This window comes from Puccinia triticina, chromosome 4A, assembly GCF_026914185.1.
Source record: "Puccinia triticina chromosome 4A, complete sequence".
NCBI lineage: Eukaryota > Fungi > Basidiomycota > Pucciniomycetes > Pucciniales > Pucciniaceae > Puccinia > Puccinia triticina.
In genome coordinates this window covers 2,498,831-2,518,978 of record NC_070561.1, presented here as the reverse complement: position 1 = coordinate 2,518,978, position 20,148 = coordinate 2,498,831, and the positions used below count along the sequence as shown (strand labels likewise).

The following is a 20,148-nucleotide window of genomic DNA, read 5'->3' as shown; positions in this document are numbered from 1 at the left end:
TTCGCTACTTCAAGTTTCAGTCCACTCGGATAAAAGTGATCAAACGGCCCATCATTCAACGTTTTGTAAAATTTGGCATTCATTCTTGTACTAAATAATTAGTTCCTTTGTCAACTTGGTTAACTGCGATGGCTTCTTCAATCTAACCTATTTCTTCATCCATTTGGCCACCCAATGTCGTTGCATCTTTTTTCACCAATCATCGCCTCGAAAAGTCAAAAAGCTTGCTATTATGTGAGCTTTGATCCTTAGTTTGTGCGTTACACGAGATGTCTTCTGATTCGAAATCGGGGCTAATCATATGTAGTATTTCTCTAATTCAGCCGGTAAACGCTCACATCTTGTACCACTACATGAACCTTCGTTGATAGAGGCTAGAGCATATCAATCAAGCAACAAGAAATAACAACGTTTATCCTCATGACGAGCCGCTCTCGTGCCTGCGGGTTCAGGTGGGAATCATGACCTTGGCCATCCTAGCATGGTGCAAGGTGCTCAAAGTGATCCAATGCTCTACATAGAAACTCATTTCGCTGATCAAGTGATTTTTGACTTGGCAAATATCACTGTTTCCTACTGTTTTGCTTTTCTTTCCATGCCGCCTTTCTCACAGGCTTTGTGTCCACAAATTTCGTGAGGTATTAGCTCTATACCCTACACTTAGAGACCCACTGGCTACTATGTGCCTATGTGCCTCGGGAATGTGATCCATGACAGCTGGAACTAGTGTCGCTTGCTGTTCCCCTAGAATTCGAGATCACGAAGAATTCAGATGTGATGCATAATGAGAAGTCAACTTGACGAAAAGAGTCATATCCCGGAAATTTGGTGTTCAAAATTTGCTCAAATTGCCCTGGATTCCCAGCTTTAGTTCAGTCCGTGGAGTCACGATTGGGCAGGTGTTTGAAAGACAGCTTCATCGACTGAGTGGAGAGCTCATATAATTAACTTGGTACTGGAGCTTTGACTTGTTGCACAAAAAGACCCGGTGATAGAAGCATGCTAACGAAAAAGACAACCCGAAATTTTCTCGCATCGAAATGTACTCAAACCTATTCAATCGAGAGAAAATTGGCCAGTCGAGAATCTCATCGATCTGTGTGACATTCCTTGGTTGAACATTATGTAAATGTAGTATTTTGCCGGATTCATAATCCAACATGGTTGTGATACAGAAAGTGTTAGAAAGATTGAGAAGAGCGGAAGCTACAACAAGCAAACTAAGCAATGATTTTTGTTGGGCGCAGTGGACCGTGAGCATGCTTTGAAGGGCGGAATGCGCTGGACCTACAGAGTTGCCAGTTCGAACCAGAGCCTATTGTTTTTTCTCGTTGGCCTACAGAAAGATCAGAGAAGGTAAGGAGGGATTTTTTAACAAGTTAATTATAAGGAATCATTTCAGATAGAAATATGTACTCCTTTCTTTTCTTTTTGAACCATCGGCCCAAATCCATGGGGAGGTGTATTTGCACGCCATCCATCAGTCATAGGGACTGAAACACCGCTGTCAGATGAAGTGGGGTAGCCGAAGGTACGATCGGGTCCAGGAGAGTTGTTTCCATTTCCGTAGGTAGAATTGAGAGGATAGTCGCGCGGAAAGTCGTTGCTAATAGGAGCGGGCATCTGACCAGCCGTCCCAGGGTATTGACCGGGCAAGTCGTTCTTCAATGCGTCATAAGAATCACGAGAAAATCCGTTGTCATTCCTGACGGGGATAGGCATTGCTTCAATCATATCTGGCGTGTAGTTGTAGTCATGAGTGTGACTGTCGACCGGGATGGTTTTATAAGTATAGTCTTGGCCTTGGTTTGTTGGATTCCTGTTAAAGGGAACGGTAGTGTAGGGGAGAGGGGATGCTGAAGCGCTCTGCAAGAGTGCGAGAGAGACAGGAACAACGATCACGGAACGCATTTCGGAGGAATGTCCTTGCGTGCTATTAAAGAAAGTGAAGGGATGTGGATGTGAATCCAAATGTCAGAAAAAGGGGAAATGTGCTAATGTTAAATGCAGTGGAGAGGTGAGGGGAGCCAGTCACATTTTTAAGGGCTTCAGACTGCAGTCACTCCACTGCCAGCCGGACTTGACCTATGATCGTTGAGGCTCATCATGAGCCGACTTCGTTCCAGTGTGGTTTCAGAAAAGTTTGACAAGTCTGCTGCATTAGGCTGCATTGCATCCAGCAGGGCAACACATATCCAGTGGGACGATCCTTCCACTGCAAGGGAAAGTGTTACTCGGTGAAGTCCGAGATTCCATGGTTGATTGGTTCGCGAACTGGCGCTGTCGGTTGATCAATCTTGCCATAAGTATAATCCTCCGTTGCACATTTGCTTCTGACATGCATAAACTACCGGCACGCCCCTCTTTCCTTCCCAGAGGTTGATTCACCAAATTTCGTGAGTATCTTTGCATCTCTTCAGCTGCATGTTCAAGACCGCTGAAGCCCTGAAGCCCTGAAGCTGACCCGCTGAAGCAACGCATGGGGTAAATGTGCGCCAAAGAAGGTATTTGCTAGTAGGTAAAATCAAGTCTCACAAAAAACTGGGTTTTTCTTTTTTTCCTTTTGTTGTCTTTATGCAATGAAAGAAGAGACAAAAAGAATTGACTGCGTGATAAATACGTCCGTTGAGATATAAAACTGAGTCTTATTCAATACTTCGGGGTGTTTAGACATGAGGGGCATTCAAATCTAAAAGAAATGTGGATTGTTCATGAAAAATGACACGAGACTGAAGCCCGCGTTAGAGTGCCTGATGCTCCCAAGTTGGGAAGCGATTGGAGCAGAAACACCCTAATGTTTATTGTCGTCGATAGACTAGGAAAGACAAAATGTCAGATGTGATTTCTGACGGAAGTGCATAGGGAAGTATGACATACTGCTTCCTCGCCCTTTGCCGACAGCAATCCGCGTGGATCTGAATAACCAAAAGAGCCAGGGGTAGTCGAGCCGGTGCCAAGAAGACTACCGCCATAAAGGGATCTGAGGTATGCGGCGTAAAGGGTAGCAAAATCGGGACTATTATAAAGACGAGTTGGTTGGTTGTAAGGCGGGTGTGAGATTGAGGGTTGGACGCCAGATGAGCCTGGAACGGTGCCGGGAGCGTAATATCCGGGTTTCTTGCCTCCGTTAACGTTATCAATAAAAGGGGTAGAATCGGTCTGCGGGTATGATATCATGGGTTGGATGCCAGATGAGCCTGGAACGGTGCCGGGGGCGTAATGTCCGGGTTTCTTGCCACCGTTGACGTTATCAATAAAAGGAGTATAATCGGTCTGCGGGTATGATATCGTGGGTTGGATGCCAGATGAGCCTGGAACGGTGCCGGGGGCGTAATATCCGGGTTTCTTGCCACCGTTGACGTTATCAATAAAAGGAGTATAATCGGTCTGCGGGTATGATATCGTGGGTTGGATGCCAGATGAGCCTGGAACGGTGCCGGGGGCGTAATATCCGGGTTTCTTGCCTCCGTTAACGTTATCAATAAAAGGAGTATAATCGGTCTGCGGGTATGATATTGTGGGTTGGATGCCAGATGAGCCTGGAACGGTGCCGGGGGCGTAATATCCGGGTTTCTTGCCTCCGTTAACGTTATCAATAAAAGGAGTATAATCGGTCTGCGGGTATGATGTTGTGGGTTGGATGCCAGATGAGCCTGGAACGGTGCCGGGGGCGTAATGTCCGGGTTTCTTGCCACTGTTAATGTCGGTCTCCGGAAAGCCGGTGAAGGGAGCCGGCACGGCTGAGATGCTCTGGAAGAGAGCGAGGAAGAGGACAGCGGTCATCATCATGAAAGGCATTTTCTCAGTGCGTAGGGAATTTAGTGTGGAAGCGGCAGATGGGGGGCGCACCTGAAACGGGCGAAGCTTCTGAGTTCTCCTGTGATCACCGACAGACTCGGGTGAGAAAGGTCCTTCAAGGGTGGGCTGTGCAGCTGAATTATGTAGTACATATGCCACATCAGACCGGTCAGCGATTTGACGCATGTCTGGCGGCCGGGCCGCCGTCAGCCTGCCGTGACAGCCGACCTGAGATGGTGGGAATCATTATCTGTGCCGTTTTGATCACCACGGCACCACCACCCAGAAATGGGCCCCCGAATACAAAACTTCTAACGAGGGAAGTTGGGTTTGGCAATATTTCAAGACAGCAACCTCCAGCGACTAGTCTTTCAATGTTTGCCAGATCAACAAGACACCTGGAGCAAAAAAATGTAAGCCTCAAAAGGCTTGCCGTCGACACCAGGGGATCAACCACTTGGACCGCTGCCACAGAATAACGGAGAGCAAATTGGATACTGGTGCAAGCACCAAATTCTTAACCAAAGGGAAATTGCTCAAGAACATTAACCGCCACTGTTGCCCGCTTTTTCATCAACTATAATATCCCTGACATTGTTGTTGAGGATGAAGAATTCCACGAGCTCCTTCGACGATCTGCAACCCTGAAACAAAAAGGTCACTTTGTGGAGCCAACAACCTTGGCTTCTTTCATTCCTGCAGCATCTTGACAGGGACAACAAGTGCACCGTGAACAGCTGGTCCCTGCGGGCCGGTGTCCCCCCTCCAATAGAGGGACTTGGTTAAGTCAGACGATGATGCTTGTTTCAACAAGTGTCGCCTTCAAACTTGCAAATATGACCACTGGGTCAGTCTCAGTAGAGACGAGTAATACTAAACACTTCTACTCTTTCCCTAAAACACCTGACAGAGTTTGTCCTAAGTTCTCCAGCCCGCATCCTGTATATAGTTCAATTCCGACTGAATCTTGTCAGGCGGAGACCACCGCCCTGGACAAAACTCGTCTGGCTGTCTAGAGTGCTTCTTGGAGCAGAGCTTCCTGGACAAAGCTTGAACACACCTACGACAGGACTCATCCAGTTTTCATTTATATCATCATCTTCCACTTTGGCGTCTGCATAATTTCTATTCACGCATATTTTCTATTGATAAAACTTTTACCCAGAGAAGCAAGTTCTCATCAGCTCAAAAGCATCATAAAATCGGAATCGGCACACTATGAGAATTTCTTTCTGCAGCTTAATCCCATTTGGAGTGGCAATAAACCAAGTTATTGGTGCCCCAGTTCTAAGCCCTTTTCCTGTGAATCTTGCAATCTACTACCCGCTCCAGTATTTCTTCGGGACTGCATTTAAAGATTTTCATGATCTTCTCCAACCCAACGAGCTATCAGAATTAATCGACAGAATGGACCCGGCTCTTAACTTGGAAAAAAACGTTCATCATCCCCATTATGGAGGAAAGACTCCAGGTGGTTTCAGCGCAGTTAGCAACGCTCTAGATGAAAGTGCTCCAGCACTTGCAGGACCTGCACACCAGACGCTGAAAACACTACGAGAAGGTGCGTTCTGTGTTGCGTTTCCATCAAATTGATTGAAGCTTTGCTCTTCAAAGTTCAAGGTCGTGATTAACAATGCCTTGTCTGTTGAAACTGTTACTGCTTTTTCAGAGACGATTGCATCGAGGAAGGAAACTGCAACCTAACTTGGCATTGGATTTCTACTTCTCATCTCAAAATCACAGTCAAGGCCAACTTTATCTCACGCTGCCCCTGGCCTTTAAAACTTTCTCATATATCTTTATTGCTAAAGCTAGCTCCTGCTCCCAAGATACACGAACAGGTAGGTATTTATTCAACGGTCAAATGATTTTATCTATATTTTGTCATTTACCCTCTCCGCAGTAGTTTAGACCCAGTTACAGTTAGCTTGAGAGCCCGCAAGCATCCCTGTTATGGTTTCCCTTTTCTCTTCATCCACTCAACTAGGTCTTCACCTCAATTTACTGATCCACATAATCTGTGTCTCAGGTCTGTTTGTCTTTCACTCCCTTTTCAATGTTCTCTACAGTGGGGGACACCATATTACTGTAACAGATTTTTTGGTGTCCCAAAAGTTGGCCGGAATTTTGTTTGAAAATTCCCCCGGGGGACAGGGGGTTGGGGTCAAGAATGGGTCTGGATTCTAATTTTTTGAGAGGTTTGACGGGTAGAAAACAACATTTAAAGCAATGGTGAAAAGTCAAGCTTCAAGAGCAGCATCAAAGCAATGGTGTGATCCAAGGAATGTAGCAATTTGGATCAACGTGCTTACCTCTTAAAAAATTTAAATATACATTTTGACTCATTTATGTAGGTTTTTATGTACTTAAAAGTAAAATTAGGCACTAAAGTAACCCTGAAAGGCCCTAGTTATGTAATTATGGCTTAAAGCTAGCTTTAGTAGCATGTGTCCCAAATATGGACCTAAAAACAAACCCTGCTCCAATTGCACAACCATATAGGATATCAAAGCTACATCCTTCAAACAGTCCAAAAATTACACCTTTGGGGGTTTGAGGCTGATGTGCTGGACAAATAATATACGGCCTGTGTGTTCAACTCAACTTTTGTGGGCCACTTGTTACAGTGATACAGTGTCCTCCACTGTATCACTCACATGTTGTTCTCAGGTTGGCTGTTTGTTGTGTCTCGCCTCTCTCATGTGCTCATTGTTGATCAACTTGCTTGTCTAGAAGGTTTGCAATTCATTCACTCAACTCTGTCTTCAACTCAAGTTTTTGATCCACATCGTCCATGTCTCAGGTTGGCTGTTTGTTGTTTCTTGCCTCTCTCTTGTGTTCTTATTGTTGATCACCCAACTTGCTTGGCTAAAAGGTTGGCTGTTGTGTCTTGCCTCTCTCTTGTGTTCTAATTGTTGATCACTCAACTTGCTTGTATAATAGTTATGACTTACACAGGCTATTCAATCAACTTTTTCCATCATCTAATTTAGGAATCTATGAATAGAAGTTTTCTTCAATAAATAAATATGATAGGAGTCTATTACAATTCACATCCCTTCAGAGCTGGTGTGTGTGTGAGGGGGAGGGGGACTCAGCACCACAAATTCCAAATTATACTAATACAATGCTTTATTTCAATTTCAGGCCATAAATCAACCAAGAAACAAAAGAGGTAAGCATCACAAAAAACAGCTGCCACCGGTTGACATTATGTGACTACACAAGCACCAGCCAGGCTTTACCAGGCCCTACAAAGAGGTTCTTAGGTTATTTTCACAAAAGATGCCCCCAGCACCAATCCAATTTTCTTTTAACAAACAGGGTTGTACATGTTGTTTATCTGCAGGAGGCCCATCCTGTGATTTATAACAAACTTGTACGCATGCACATGAGGGTGACATTATCAAGGTGAAAAAAATGAACAACTTCATGAGCATATAAATAATATGAATTGAGCCCCAAGATTTCATCTCAATCAACAAACAGTCCAAATTGAATTATGATTTGGTTGTGGCCATTTTTTCTTAGTGGTTTAAACTGAAAAAATATGGAAGACTTAAAGGATTCATTAAAGATGAATTTATTGCCTATATGAAGCCAACACACTGGAAAGAAACAATCAACAAGAAAGAAAATTTGAGGAGGAAAGAAAAAGGTAACCAACATTGACAACAACCAAGACATGAAAATAGGCAGACTTGAGCAATGGATGCATTTGTGTTTCTGCAGCCACCATGGGAGACTTTGACCCACTTGTTGAAACTCAACATCAAATCCCCAACACTTGCATGTAACACTCCGTGAAATCTCAAGCTGCGGACTGCCCGAACGCAAATTATCATCAACTCAAACCTAGACAATTCAAATCAAAAAGCTCAACCGGTAGTCACTTCATCCGGCGGACTCAGTCATCCCTTCTCTCTCAACCCGCCGACAAAACTCACTTTCCCCTTTCCGTTCCCCTTCCTAGTGGAAAACAGCCCACATGCATGCACATGTACAGTTGCGGTAGGCATCCATTGGGTCACACTTTTGGCTGGTCCCAATTGGGGGGCCTGGAATTTTTCAAAAAAACATAGGGGCCCCGTGGGGAGACCAGTGGTTGGATTCAGCTGTGTCAGCCTTGAGCGTGTTGAGGATGCACATCAAAACACGCCATAAGGCCACAAAACAACCTATGTGAGAGCTGTAGCTATAAAACGGGAATCAGCTATTCCCGTTAGAGAAGAAAGCTTCTCCTTTGAGATATCTAACCAAGCAAGACGTGTTGTTTAGAGATCACTTAAAGTAGGAACCTCCTTGGCTGGAGGATTCCCCAGTTCATCATTTTCAGAGGATATTCCCGGAACTGAACCCTACCAAGCCCAAGCTATTACGACTCTTGTCGTGATTGGGGCTTTCCTAGTTATATTCCCCTTCCCTTTTCCCTTTTCCCCTTTTCCTCCTATCTCTCTTCATCACCTTTTCTCATCTTTCTCCACTTTGTATCCTCTCCTCCTTTATTTGCCGCCTTCAATAGTTATCTTTGTAGTCTTTATACGCTAACACCGTTAGTTTCTACATTCAGAGGTGAGTCACTTTAGAGACCACCCCTGACAAGCTGGATGTCTGCCATGGGTGATAAAAATGAGAGAAAGTCAAGATCAGCTTGACCTCATCGCCTGGTTGATTTTTTTGGGGCAAAAAATATCTTATCTTTTCATTTTGATCAAGACCCATTAAGCAGCTTTGAGGTGTGAAGCTATGTTATGTTCACGGATGTGTGAATTAAACATGAGATTATGGCTTTAGAAAGCTCCATAAGCCCATAAAATAAGCATAAGTTCATATACATGGCCTTATAGTATGTATATATGCCCAGGTCCCAATTGCAGAGATCAAAAAAAGGAAACTTTTTTTTGGCTGGAGCAATCAGCAAGCCCACATAGATTTAGAATCTACAACCTCCAAAGACCCCAAAAATGTGGTCAGTGTGAGTTTTGGGCCCTATGTTAAACTATCACTAGGTTTGCCCCGCGTCTGGCTGTCAACTTTTGCCTGTGGGTTGGTACTGACGGATGACTACCGCAATTGTAGACATTGGAAAACAAACAAACACAACAACAACTCAGAAGCTTATATGCATTAAGAAGCCAGTATTTCTAGCTGAAATCTGGTACCACACAGCTCCAAGCTTGACTTGACTCATAATACCTCCCTCTTTCCATTCTTTTTTGGCTCAATTCTAGATGATACCCACATTTTGTTTAGGTAAATATGCCAATTCAGATGGGCATTTGTCCTATTCAAAGAAAAACAAGATTAAACCTCTTTCTCTCCACAAATAATTAGAAAAGTGCAATAATAATTCCAAGACCAAGATGAAACACAATAAGGCTGTTGTACAAAATCAAGCTTAACAAATCCTCTCAAACGGGTGTCCCAAAGGGACTCTACGTAGGAGAGGCTTACGCCCAAAGTCGGCCGCGTGGCCTGAGCACTTTGAGAAATTCATGTAATTTTTGCAATTTTTAGACTCAAAAGCTCCTTGAATAAAACCATTATTGTTGAAACTTAAAGTGCTTCCAAATAGATAGATTTGTAGCCTTGCTTCTCAGGCATCTTCTACTGCCATTCTGGAGTGATTTAGCTCAAAATGAGCAGTTGCTTGCTGGTTGCATTCAGCCAATCCTTGGATTTTGCCAAGTACAGATTGACAGACTGGTAACCATTTGGATCATTGGTTCACAGACCCTCTCACGGTTTGTTGAGACATTGAGCTGGGTAAATACATAGTATCTGATTTTTGAGTGCAAGACTGTGTGATACTTATGTATGTAACTAGCACCAGATCTATCTATTTGGATATCCGGTCCCAAAAGGGTTGGATTGTTTACAATGGTATTTTTTACACAAAGATTATTGGGAGGGGATGGTGCTATTCTGGAAGTTCAAGCTGTGCTAAGAATCTTTGGAGCCTTGCGCTTCTAATGGTGCCAAGGGCCAGATGGTTATCCAAAGGCTAATGGGGGATATGGTGGGATGAGATCACTCCCCAGCCATTTGGCTGGTAGCTCTCCCCCTTGTGAGCCGACTTTAGGTGCAAGTCCCTCCCTTTGGGAGGCGGGCCCTTCGGCCCCCCCCCCCCCCCCCGAGCGTAGGCGTGAGGGAGGGACTTGTGTTAAGTTCATACAGAATGTGGTTACAGTCAAGTGATCTGCTGTCAACACATGTAGATTTACAAAGTGATACAAAGTGATACAAGAAATACTAGGTATTTTAAGTGCTTTTTGAGGCGCAGGTATCCACTGATACCCACGCAGGTATTGTCTAAGGCAAGTGGGGAAAAAGGGCCTTGGATACCTAAACAAGCGTGGGTATCTGGCTTCTCTACATATTCATATTATGTTGCTCTTTTACATGAGGGCATCATATTTTCTTACAGGTTGTTGAATCCTTTGATGACACAGACATTAGTCAGTATCTATACTAAATGTGTTTGGCGGCATACATGAAAAGGGGTTCTAGCTCATCGGTAGAGCGCTCGCTTAGCATCATGCTGAGTATCATGCGAGAGGTACAGGATTCGACTCCCTGGTACTCCATCTGTTTTTATCGGCTTTCACCTCATGGAAATGCGACAGCTTTTTAGCTACGTTGCAATAAAACAAATCATGATAAACAAGCAGTCCATTGCTGTGCTCTGTTGTGCCCGCGCAACGTGTTCCTTCTGATCAGGTTCACTTTTTTATATTTACATCTCACAATGACTATTCGAAAGATTGGCTGAAACGTTTCGATAGGTTCAAGGCAACTGGCTATTTACATGTAACTTTTTCAAAACATGATTCCAAAAGCTAAGAAACAGATCACGATCTTGACCGAATAACCAGTCAATACTAATTTTCAATCCGTTCCTTTCCTCCGCAGGTGTTGTCAGACAGGATGAAGATGAGCAGTTAGGCGATATCGTTGGTTTCTCGTCCCTTGTACCATGAACATCTGATTGGGTCTGGTACTGAGTTAATGACAGCGTTACTTTCAAGATAGGGTCGTGATCCAGGGGTTTGGGGGAATTAGGATCCGTTTCTACACTTCCGGATCTTACTGCCTGGGTCTTTGACTGATCGTGCGGTGTTTCTTCAGCTAGGAATTTTCGTTTTCTTCTCGCATTCCGCGTCCAATTTTTTTCGACGAGGGACACATTCCAAATGCAAGAGGAGTCGCTCTGCAAAACTGCAAAACCACACTTAGCAATGTGCTCTAAGGTATTGGTGATTTGATCGATAAGAGAATGTCTTTTCTCAAATACAAGAACGTCCAGCGAGATGTAGTATTCTATGTGGTTACTTGGCGGTAGGAATTGGGAACTGTCTTTCAGACGGGGACCAGGGGGCCCTAACGTCCGCGCCAGATCCTAGAAATTGAAAAGGGAGAACAATATAAATCCATCAATAATCCTCGTTTATCGCCTAGCTCATCAGCAATCGTAGGACTCACGTTTGGAAGGCGGTAGGGTTGCCATGACCAGCCGATCACCCATCGTCTGGTGCGACCTTGAATGAGTTCGCTGATAGCATAATTATTCCCCTACTTTGCGTGAGGATAACACATCATCAATCCACAGAACGGAATTAGGGTTGCTTACAAGAATTGAACTAGCGAGGAAATAAATTTACCCCGAGTGATTTAAAAAGCTGAACTACGGGCAACAGCGTGGTGTATTTCCCACATAGGGAAGTAAACCATCTACACAAACCAGGTTTTTATTCTCAATCAAAACAAGTTAAAACATTGGAAAACAAACCGAAAAATGAGATGTTAGAAATACACACCTGGTTTGACTTCCGACGACTAAACTATCCTTCATCATCTTTTCAATGAAACCCACTTCACCCCCAGGATAAACCATCTCAACCTCCGAGCCAGTGCAAACTCCTTCAGGTGCTAAATCTTTCTTCGCTCTCAAGGCGTCTATTTCATCTTGGGAGCTGTAAAAGGGCGGATTGCACATCGTGATTGAAATCGTTTGGCCTGTTTCTGGTGATATTGAGGCGGTAGGCAGGATGGTAGGATCAGTAGATGAGGTCTTCTGAATGGTGACTCTATCGAGCAAGTCGTTCTGGGTGACATTTCGCACAGCTGAATCATACGAAAATTGATCTATTTCTAATGGACGTCAAGGCAATGAGCATCAGAATTGATTAGGAAGCGTATTTCTCTTTTACTACGAGTAATTGCAGTAAATGAGTTCCGTAGGATTGTGAAACGGACCTGTTGCGATCACTCGGACCTTTTTTAACAATCGGGAAAGTAACAAGGGATAAATAGCGGATGATCCAGTTCCACTGAAGGGATCAAATGCGTTGGTTAAACTGAGACCAGACCGGTTGAGAAGAAAGAAGACAACCTACATGTCGATCACTAGCACTCCGGCCCCTTCATCCGTTAATTGAACACTGGCTTTCACAACGTCGATGAGCCATAGACAGTAATCCAATCGCCCAGGAATCTAGAGGCCATGACAGCTTTTAGATTATTAGTGAGGAATCCACGCAAGTGGATTGCGCGGGCTTGAACGATGGAATGATTGCTTACTATGGGACATAGTCTATCAGGCGGTAGTGAGAGCTTGAGGTTGAAATCGCTAAGTAACAATGCGCAAGTTAATTGACTGTGAGGATGGTCAAAGTAAATAGTATCAGACCAAACGTCTCGCGTTACCTTCCGATATCGAAAGAAATATTTACGAACCGAAGCTTTTCAGGATCTTTGAAAACTGTGGAATTCCGATCCGAGTCCTGGTAACAATCGAACGTTCATCTGGTTGGCCAAGCGGGATTGGATAGACAGCTGAAGAAGTAGCTTACCACCAGGCTCGATCGTTCGATACTTGGATCAGATTCGATTAGTCGGTCAAAGTCCGGTGGCTGATGGGCGTAGAGGTTATCTGGGTGCATCGTGTTGGGAGGTGTTGGGTGCTTTTTGGGTGCTCGCGTGCTGGCCACTTCGACTGTCCGCCAACCCTGAACAGCTTCTCTTCACCCCTGGGCAGTGGACACTCACCCGAAACACACTCAGACAGACATGCGCAAAGCCCATTTCTCATGGAGAGCCAGTCAGATCTAAATAAGAAAATATCCTAAATAACCAGAGGGGAAGATCTGCCTTTTGAAGGCATGGCGAATTCGATAAAGTGCTAAGCTAACATCTGTTGATATGTATTACTTCATTCATCCGGAGCCAAGCACGATCAAGAATTTTCATCACCTGGAAACCACACAATCAAATACATGAAGGTTCCACCAATGCAAAGCTCCCTAGAAAAAAGCCTCATGAGAGAAGAAACATGCATCTTTCCACACCTAACTGTTATAATCAAACTGAATCGAGCTGTTTCCGATTTTTACCAAAAACTAGTACTACACATGGAAAAAGAACCAGGGAGAAAAGATAAAAAATTGCTTAACAGGGCTGGTCATATGCAACCCAAAAAAAAAATGTCGTTTTGGGCCATCAACCAGCTGGTCCTTCAACATCTCCAAACTCCAGCTACGATGTCAGTTGATTTTTTTTAGGTATTTTTAAGACTCACTTCTATGTAGTTTGCATGCTTATGATTCCTTTCTTTGTGAGGGAGAAGCCTATCTTGTCTGTGAGTCTGTGAAGGAGAGTCCAACCTTGTTGTTGCGTCATTACCTGTTTGGGATTGTTGGCCAACACCGGCTGGTATTTTAATGTCCAGGCTCCAGCTACATGTCAACCAACCTTTTCTGCCTCTCTTCACTTTTAAGGGCGAGAAAACTCCCTCCCTTGTGAGCTGCTTTGTAACTCTGTGTGCGATTATCCTCTTGTGAACTTGCGACCGTGGGTGTGTTGGTGTCCAAACTGAGGAATAGGCTGACACCAAGTACATTTAGCTCAATGGTCAGAGCATTCGTATCTATGCGGGAAGGATGTGGGTTCGATTCCTACAGTGTACGGCCGGCGCGTCACGCTTGAAGTCGCCATAGGTTGTGGGCCAGGAGAAAGCCCGGCGCGGAATGGCAACGGCGCTCGCCGGCTGCCTGCCTGGCTCATAACCTGTGGGGACTTTGGGATTGGTGCTCCCCACCTTTTTTGGCTTGAGAGCTTGAAAGAGCTCAAGACCAATGTTTCCTACTGCCATTGGACTTCCCACCGAATCCGCAGCCCTGTAGATGCGATTCGGCAAAATGCTATCCAGAGGATATCCGGTTCATGTGCTGTGCGTAGATCTCGACGGAAGGCATTTTCATTTGAGCTGGTTGGTACGTATCTTCGATCTGTAAACCTTTGGGCAATTCCCATATGGAAGAGAAAAGCTTTGGATGGGCCTGCAGGCAAATTAATTAACAGTACAGTTATAGTCGAGAAAAAGATAAGTACAATTCCCCTGTACATACCTAATTATCTTATCGTATAGAAAAATAGGAATCAAACAAAAAGGAGGCATGAGCAAGCCCACCCGATGAATATTTAGATGAGAATCAGTGGAGGAAAAACAACAAGAAAATGGGTGGATGGATGAGAGCACAATGAATTATTGTTTTGTTTGTTTTGATGTCAATCCTGATCACTTTGACGCTGAATTGGCGGTTTTGGAAGCAGCTTCAGAAACTTTATCGGTTGAACTACCGGCAGCATCATTCTTCTTGCTGGGATCCACTTTGACATATCCACTTGTTAATTCCGCCAGAGTATCCTCGCCGTTTTTGTTTTTAGCAGTTTCAAAGACTGAGCCCAGTATACCTAAACACCACACAATTTCGATGGTTAAAGAATTAGTCATCACAAACTGGTAATCATTCGGCGTGGCAAAGGACATGTGATGAGATGGAGTTTGAGTTCACTCACCCAATGCGACTGCTCTTTTACGGATTACTTCTCTGGACACCCCCGGCTCTTCCAAGATTCGATCGCAAACTTCTCTGATAACACTCTCAACCTCCAACTTAGCGCCCATGAAAAGAGCTCTTAAGCCTTTCTTAGCGGCCATTTCCTCGAGCTCTTTTTTCCTTTCTTCAGTCAGGCCGGGTCCCCCTTCGGCTTCGGCCTTTGCGAGTTCATCGAATACTGCCTTCACGTCGTAAGCCGCTCGGACAGCGCCGACGGTTTCAGATAGTACGTGAGCTGTCGATTTGGCGCTATGGAACCATCCTCCAACTAATGCCACCCCACCTCCCCATGCGCCCGTTGCAGTAGCAGTCAGGCATCTCTTCGATTTCGCCAAATAGGTCGATCCAACGGTTCTCAGTAATTCAGGTCCAAAACTCTCTTCTGCGAGCGAATCTCTCTCGATTTCCCACTGCCATTTCACGGCGTCCATCAGTCCTTGATCGAATTCCTCTTGGGCCTGTTCGGTATAAATACACAGTTTGACTTTTAGCTTCTCGGCCAACTTGGTAACTCGCTCATCTCGAATTCGTTTCCGCTCTTCTGCTTCAGCTTGTGCTACGGCATCACGTTTGGCCTTCTGCTCGGGAGTTAGGGTCGGTTTCGACGCCGCTTTCGATGAAGGCGAAGTGATAGGTGGTTGATTAGAGGCTGAAACCAGCTGGCTACCGGTGTCGTTTTCTTGTTCCTCATCTTCATTTGACTCTTTCTGCATCGCGGTCTTCATTTCTTGTCCCAGCGAGATAGTCCCAATTATGTCTTGAAATTTTTCACCCCCGAACAACCTGTACAAAACATCGCATCAGAGTCATTTATCTCGAATGGGCAAAATTACTTGATGAAAAACGGCCAAGCAGCCGAGGTTTTGATTAAAATTGCAATGAAGGAACTGACGTTGAAAAAACCGCCTCAGGATCCACAAAGCCCCCATCATTTTCTTGTTGTTTTCCAAACTCGTTATATTTTTTGCGAAGTTGGGGATCAGACAGAGTGTTGTAAGCAACTGCGAGCTAGCATTATGCCAAAGAAATGAGGAGGCCAGAAGAAGACACAGATGGTTAGGTGAGATCAGCCGCGAGAGGTTGGTCAAAACGTTTGGCTATAACGGAGATACGCAACTGATTTGAACTTTTCGCCGGCGTCCGGGTCATCCGGATTTTTGTCTGGGTGCATCTTGAGGGCCATTCTTCGATATGCACCCTTAATCTCGAGAGGTGTGGCCTTGGGAGTTAGACCGAGGATGTCATAATATTCAGTCTCCAATGGCCGTTCGTCAGACCCGATTCGTCTTCCGGATTTTTTTGTGGAAGGTTTTGTTGAACTGGCTGCCGCACCAGCAGACGAATTAGGTAGAAAGGTCTTCGAGCAAGAATGGCATTGAATGAGGTATGAATCCTTCGACGAATTGGGTGAAGGTGGCGGTAGGTACTCCAGATGGGCTTTGCAATGAGCACATGTTATTGCAACTGGGTTTTTTTTGGCAAAGGAACGTAGGTGATTAGCGAGTTGTTATCTGAAATCAGTCTCAATCATGTGGCAGGACTCACTTACCATACGCTTCCCGCGGCCGGGATGGAATGATGGTTGGACTCATCGAGCTGAGACTCGGACAGTTGACCTGAGTATGTAAGTGGTTCGGATTTGGAATGCTCGATAACTTCGACCTGAGTAGCGGAAATCATCACTGCAGTGACAAAACAGGCAACTTTCGGCTTTCACAGGCTTGACATAGCTTGTGACAGCTTGACGACGGATGTCAAGAGTCGATTTTAATTTCATCCACAGCAAGCTTCAAATCAAACTTGATTAAGCCCTATTTAGCCCCCTGAAAAGTAAGTATTCAAAATGGGAGGAGTGCCTAAATGGCTTGACTAAGAGGGAGGCACTAAACCTTGTTTGCTGGTTAAAACTTGATCTCCATTGATTTTCACCATTAGCCAACTGGGGTCCTCCATTATCCCAAATTCACAACTTGTTGGTAGAAAACATGGTCAAGGCAAAAAACACACTATGAAAAAAAGAATATTTGTGTGCACAGAGCCTTTATGATATTCAAAATTGCATAAGATTTTTTTACATAAAATCATAAACTGCAATTTTGGCTGGGAGATGTCACTTAAAGTTTTATGCACGCTGACATCTCCCAGCCAAAATTAGTTTTATGATTTTATGTAAATAGTGACATATGCAATTTTGAATACCATACTTGGTTAGACAGGTGCATCTGTGCTGGCCTAAATTCAACCCAGAATTGGAAGACTTCTAGTTGATTTCGCTGAGGTTTGCAGAACTGGTGGGAAGTCCTCCATTCTCACATGTTTTAATTTCCCCAATTTCAAAGCCAAAATAATATCTCCAGCTGGACAAGATCACTGGGGGCCCAATTATAAACAAGTTTTGGGATAATATTGGGATTATTTTCAAATAAGTTTGAAAGATCTTTTTGCTAACTTTTTTGGAATTGAAAATCTCAAAACAACCCAAACCACCTCGGGGAGGTGGTTTGGGGAAAACTGGATTACCAATACTGTTTTGAATGTGATTACAGCTCAGCATGCAGATGCCCGCCATACACCTGACTGTAGGAATACAGACCTAGACCACACGCAGCAACCCCCGCGGAAGCTAGCGCGGCCAGACCCAAGCCAAAGCCCAGCTGCAATGAGAGGTAAGCCCTCTCGCAGTCCAGACCCCAAAACCCTAACCCAGATAGCCGCTGACAAGCCTGACTCTGACGCTAGCAGACGCCAGAACCTTAACGGTCAGCGCAACAGAAAGACGACAGCCAAAATACGCCTCCGGGTAAGTCAGCAGGAAGAAAGAAGAGATTAAAGTTGAAGCAAAAGCTAACCTACTTTATCTCAACAGAAGCCTTGCTGATTGTATTGCAGAACAGACCAGAAACACCCACCTCAACAGGATTACGGGCAGCACCAAAAAACAAGGTGAGCAGTTCTCTCCCTTGAGATTCAAGAGAGAGAAACAAAGATAGAGCTGACTCGAGCAAATAACATTTGACAAGCAGATCCTCCAGAACCAGCCCACCTGTATACATAGACAGGATAAGACCAGGTTATTCAGATAACCAGTCCCTGCATCAGTAAGCACAGAAGCAATCAGAACCAACACTATGCACGGGCGGAAGAGCTAATAGTGTAATGGTTTAATTTAAATCATCACTATCAAACTCAACCAAACCTTGTTGCACATTGCAAGACTCATAGCTCCATAGCTCAGCAACTTAACCAGAAGAACCCCAAGCCCTGCACAATCTCGTGCTGCTTTCAGGTAAACCCACAGCCCAAGCTCTTCTTTATTTTAATTCTAAAGTTGTAAATACAAGATATTAAAAAAAAAGAAATAAAATTTTCAGTTGCTTGAAAACTTTTACTGACCAGTACTTCTCCCCCGCCAAAGGCCACAACATATGTACTTGCGCAAGATACAGCCATCAAGGCTGATTTGTGAGTAATTGCAAAACGGACACCATGGATGGATAGCCAGGATGCAAGTGCATCTATTGATGCCCGGGACCTCATATGTAGCTCGCAGAATGAGCAAGCTACAGGCTCTTGCAGTTGAACCAGTATGTTGTGCGCAAGAATCAGCCTTCAAGGCTGATTCACAGGTATCTATTGACTAGGGAGAGTCGGCAGACATTGGTGGCCAGTTGTCCTGATCCAGGTTGTCCCCCCAAATTCTTGGGAAGGCTTCTGCCTTTGCTGCCATTGCCTTGGCGCATGCAAGACGGAAGACTGTCCAACGGAGCAACCTTTGGTATTAGGCTTACTGTAACAACTCAGCTGGGTTTCATTGTGAAATAGGTTGATGATCTGGTATAACTTTGCGGCAGGACAATCGGAGATCGGGATTTCCTGTTCTCTTTAATGATCATTTTCTCAATCATAATGTAGATGACATATTTCCTGTTGCGTGACGTCATCGAAGTTTTCCAGCCTTGTATCTACCTCTTTCCTTCAGGACTTGTTTCCTCTCTTTTCCTTCTCTTTCTCATTGCGATATTATTTGTCACCATAGTATTAAGCTTATTTATCAATCATTCATCCAAGTAAACTCTTTCTAAGAAAGCATAAATATAAAAACCTTATAAACAAAGCTTGATCATAACCTCTGAATTCCAGAAACTCATCCAGCATGGTGGTGGGTTTATAATTTACACTTGGTTTGAAACAGGTTGGAAACAGTTTTGGCCCCTGTGTCTGCACCATTAAGATAACTTTTTCTGATTTCAAACTTATTTGAAAACAATCCCAATATTATCCCAAAACTGGTTTATAATTGGGCCCTGGCTCGTGTGAGTACCAAAGTGGGTGAAGGTTGAGAGAACCAATGGAAAAAAAAATCTTCACCGAAACGGTGAATCCATTCTGACTACATGTGTCATCCTTGTGCAGGGGCCATGCTAATCTTCTCTGTATCGTTCCAATTTTAACGTATGCACCACCGAAGTGGGCGATAGTGGAGTCGAAAGTGCAATACATATAGTGCTACTGGAGCGACCGAGTTCGACTCCGACCCTCGGTATAGTCGGTAGCTCAAGGCGCGGAGCGGACCATGCCCTCTTGTAAAGAACACGGCCCCTTTCACTTTCAAAATCTAACTTTTTACGTTTGCGGACTTTTATCTTGGGTACAATCTTTTGACGTGTAAAATAAGTTTTTTATTTGTATTTGTAATAAAGATTTTTGGAATGGTAAGGTAAATAACAAAATAAATCTCTTGAAGAAAAAGGAATTTTACAACGACTCTTTGAATATATATAGGAAATAACATTTTTAGAAATTGAGAGAACATATTGGAATGTAGAATTTATCTCGTATGATCGGTCCTTTGTATTCAGGTATGGCTCGCTGGTTGACTCTATATTCCACGTAGTTTATCTCCTCAACCCGGGATTGTCCCCGGATGAGGAGTACTGGTCGTGCTGCGGCGAGTCCAGGAGATGCATGTGACATCTATGTCACAACACCCCCCCTCTCGCCGCAGACGCCACTGTACGTACAACAAGAGTAGACATGAGAGAAAGAAAATAAACACTAAGGATAGAAGAATCAAAAGAAAAAAAGAGCCTGTGGGAAAAGAGAAAGAAAAGAAAAAAAAGAGGAGAATAAGAAAGAAAAAAAATTACTGTTCCCCCAACACTGCCGACCGGAGTCGGGAGAAAATATCCGGTCCTAGGCTTTTCGTAAAGATGTCAGCGATTTGTTCTTTTGTACCTACCCAGTGTAGAGCTGTTTTCTTTTGAAAAAGTGCTTCGTTGGTGATGTAGAAATCCCGATCTGAATGCCGGGTCCGCTTGTTAGAGGCATCATCAGTAGACACTTTGATAGCCGATTGGTTATCGCAGTGTAAATGCCCAATGAAATCAGCTTTCAAAACGTCACGAAGTAGTTGCCTTACCCATAAGGTCTGGCGCGTAGCAACCCCTAGCGC

At 44.3% G+C, this 20,148-nt stretch overlaps 4 protein-coding genes across 4 annotated transcripts; all 4 read right to left on the bottom strand.

Annotated features, from left to right (window-relative positions):
• Positions 1 to 1,398: 1,398 nt before the first annotated feature.
• On the bottom strand, positions 1,399 to 1,911 carry PtA15_4A306 (uncharacterized protein; the record flags this gene model as incomplete). The annotated part of the gene is made up of 1 exon (XM_053168177.1): positions 1,399 to 1,911. The coding sequence occupies one exon, from the start codon at positions 1,909 to 1,911 to the stop codon at positions 1,399 to 1,401; it is 513 nt and encodes a 170-aa protein (XP_053019412.1).
• An 880-nt stretch (positions 1,912 to 2,791) lies between these two features.
• Positions 2,792 to 3,798, bottom strand: PtA15_4A305 (uncharacterized protein; the record flags this gene model as incomplete). The annotated part of the gene is made up of 2 exons (XM_053168176.1): positions 2,792 to 2,815; positions 2,878 to 3,798. 2 exons carry the CDS (start codon positions 3,796 to 3,798, stop codon positions 2,792 to 2,794), a joined length of 945 nt encoding a protein of 314 aa, XP_053019411.1.
• Positions 3,799 to 10,585: 6,787 nt separating this feature from the next.
• On the bottom strand, positions 10,586 to 12,740 carry PtA15_4A304 (uncharacterized protein; the record flags this gene model as incomplete). The annotated part of the gene is made up of 9 exons (XM_053168175.1): positions 10,586 to 11,197; positions 11,281 to 11,370; positions 11,460 to 11,529; positions 11,616 to 11,949; positions 12,055 to 12,128; positions 12,195 to 12,292; positions 12,379 to 12,454; positions 12,535 to 12,581; positions 12,651 to 12,740. The coding sequence occupies 9 exons, from the start codon at positions 12,738 to 12,740 to the stop codon at positions 10,586 to 10,588; spliced, it is 1,491 nt and encodes a 496-aa protein (XP_053019410.1).
• Positions 12,741 to 14,374: 1,634 nt separating this feature from the next.
• On the bottom strand, positions 14,375 to 16,288 carry PtA15_4A303 (uncharacterized protein; the record flags this gene model as incomplete). The annotated part of the gene is made up of 5 exons (XM_053168174.1): positions 14,375 to 14,550; positions 14,656 to 15,479; positions 15,589 to 15,704; positions 15,814 to 16,160; positions 16,246 to 16,288. 5 exons carry the CDS (start codon positions 16,286 to 16,288, stop codon positions 14,375 to 14,377), a joined length of 1,506 nt encoding a protein of 501 aa, XP_053019409.1.
• Positions 16,289 to 20,148: the final 3,860 nt, after the last annotated feature.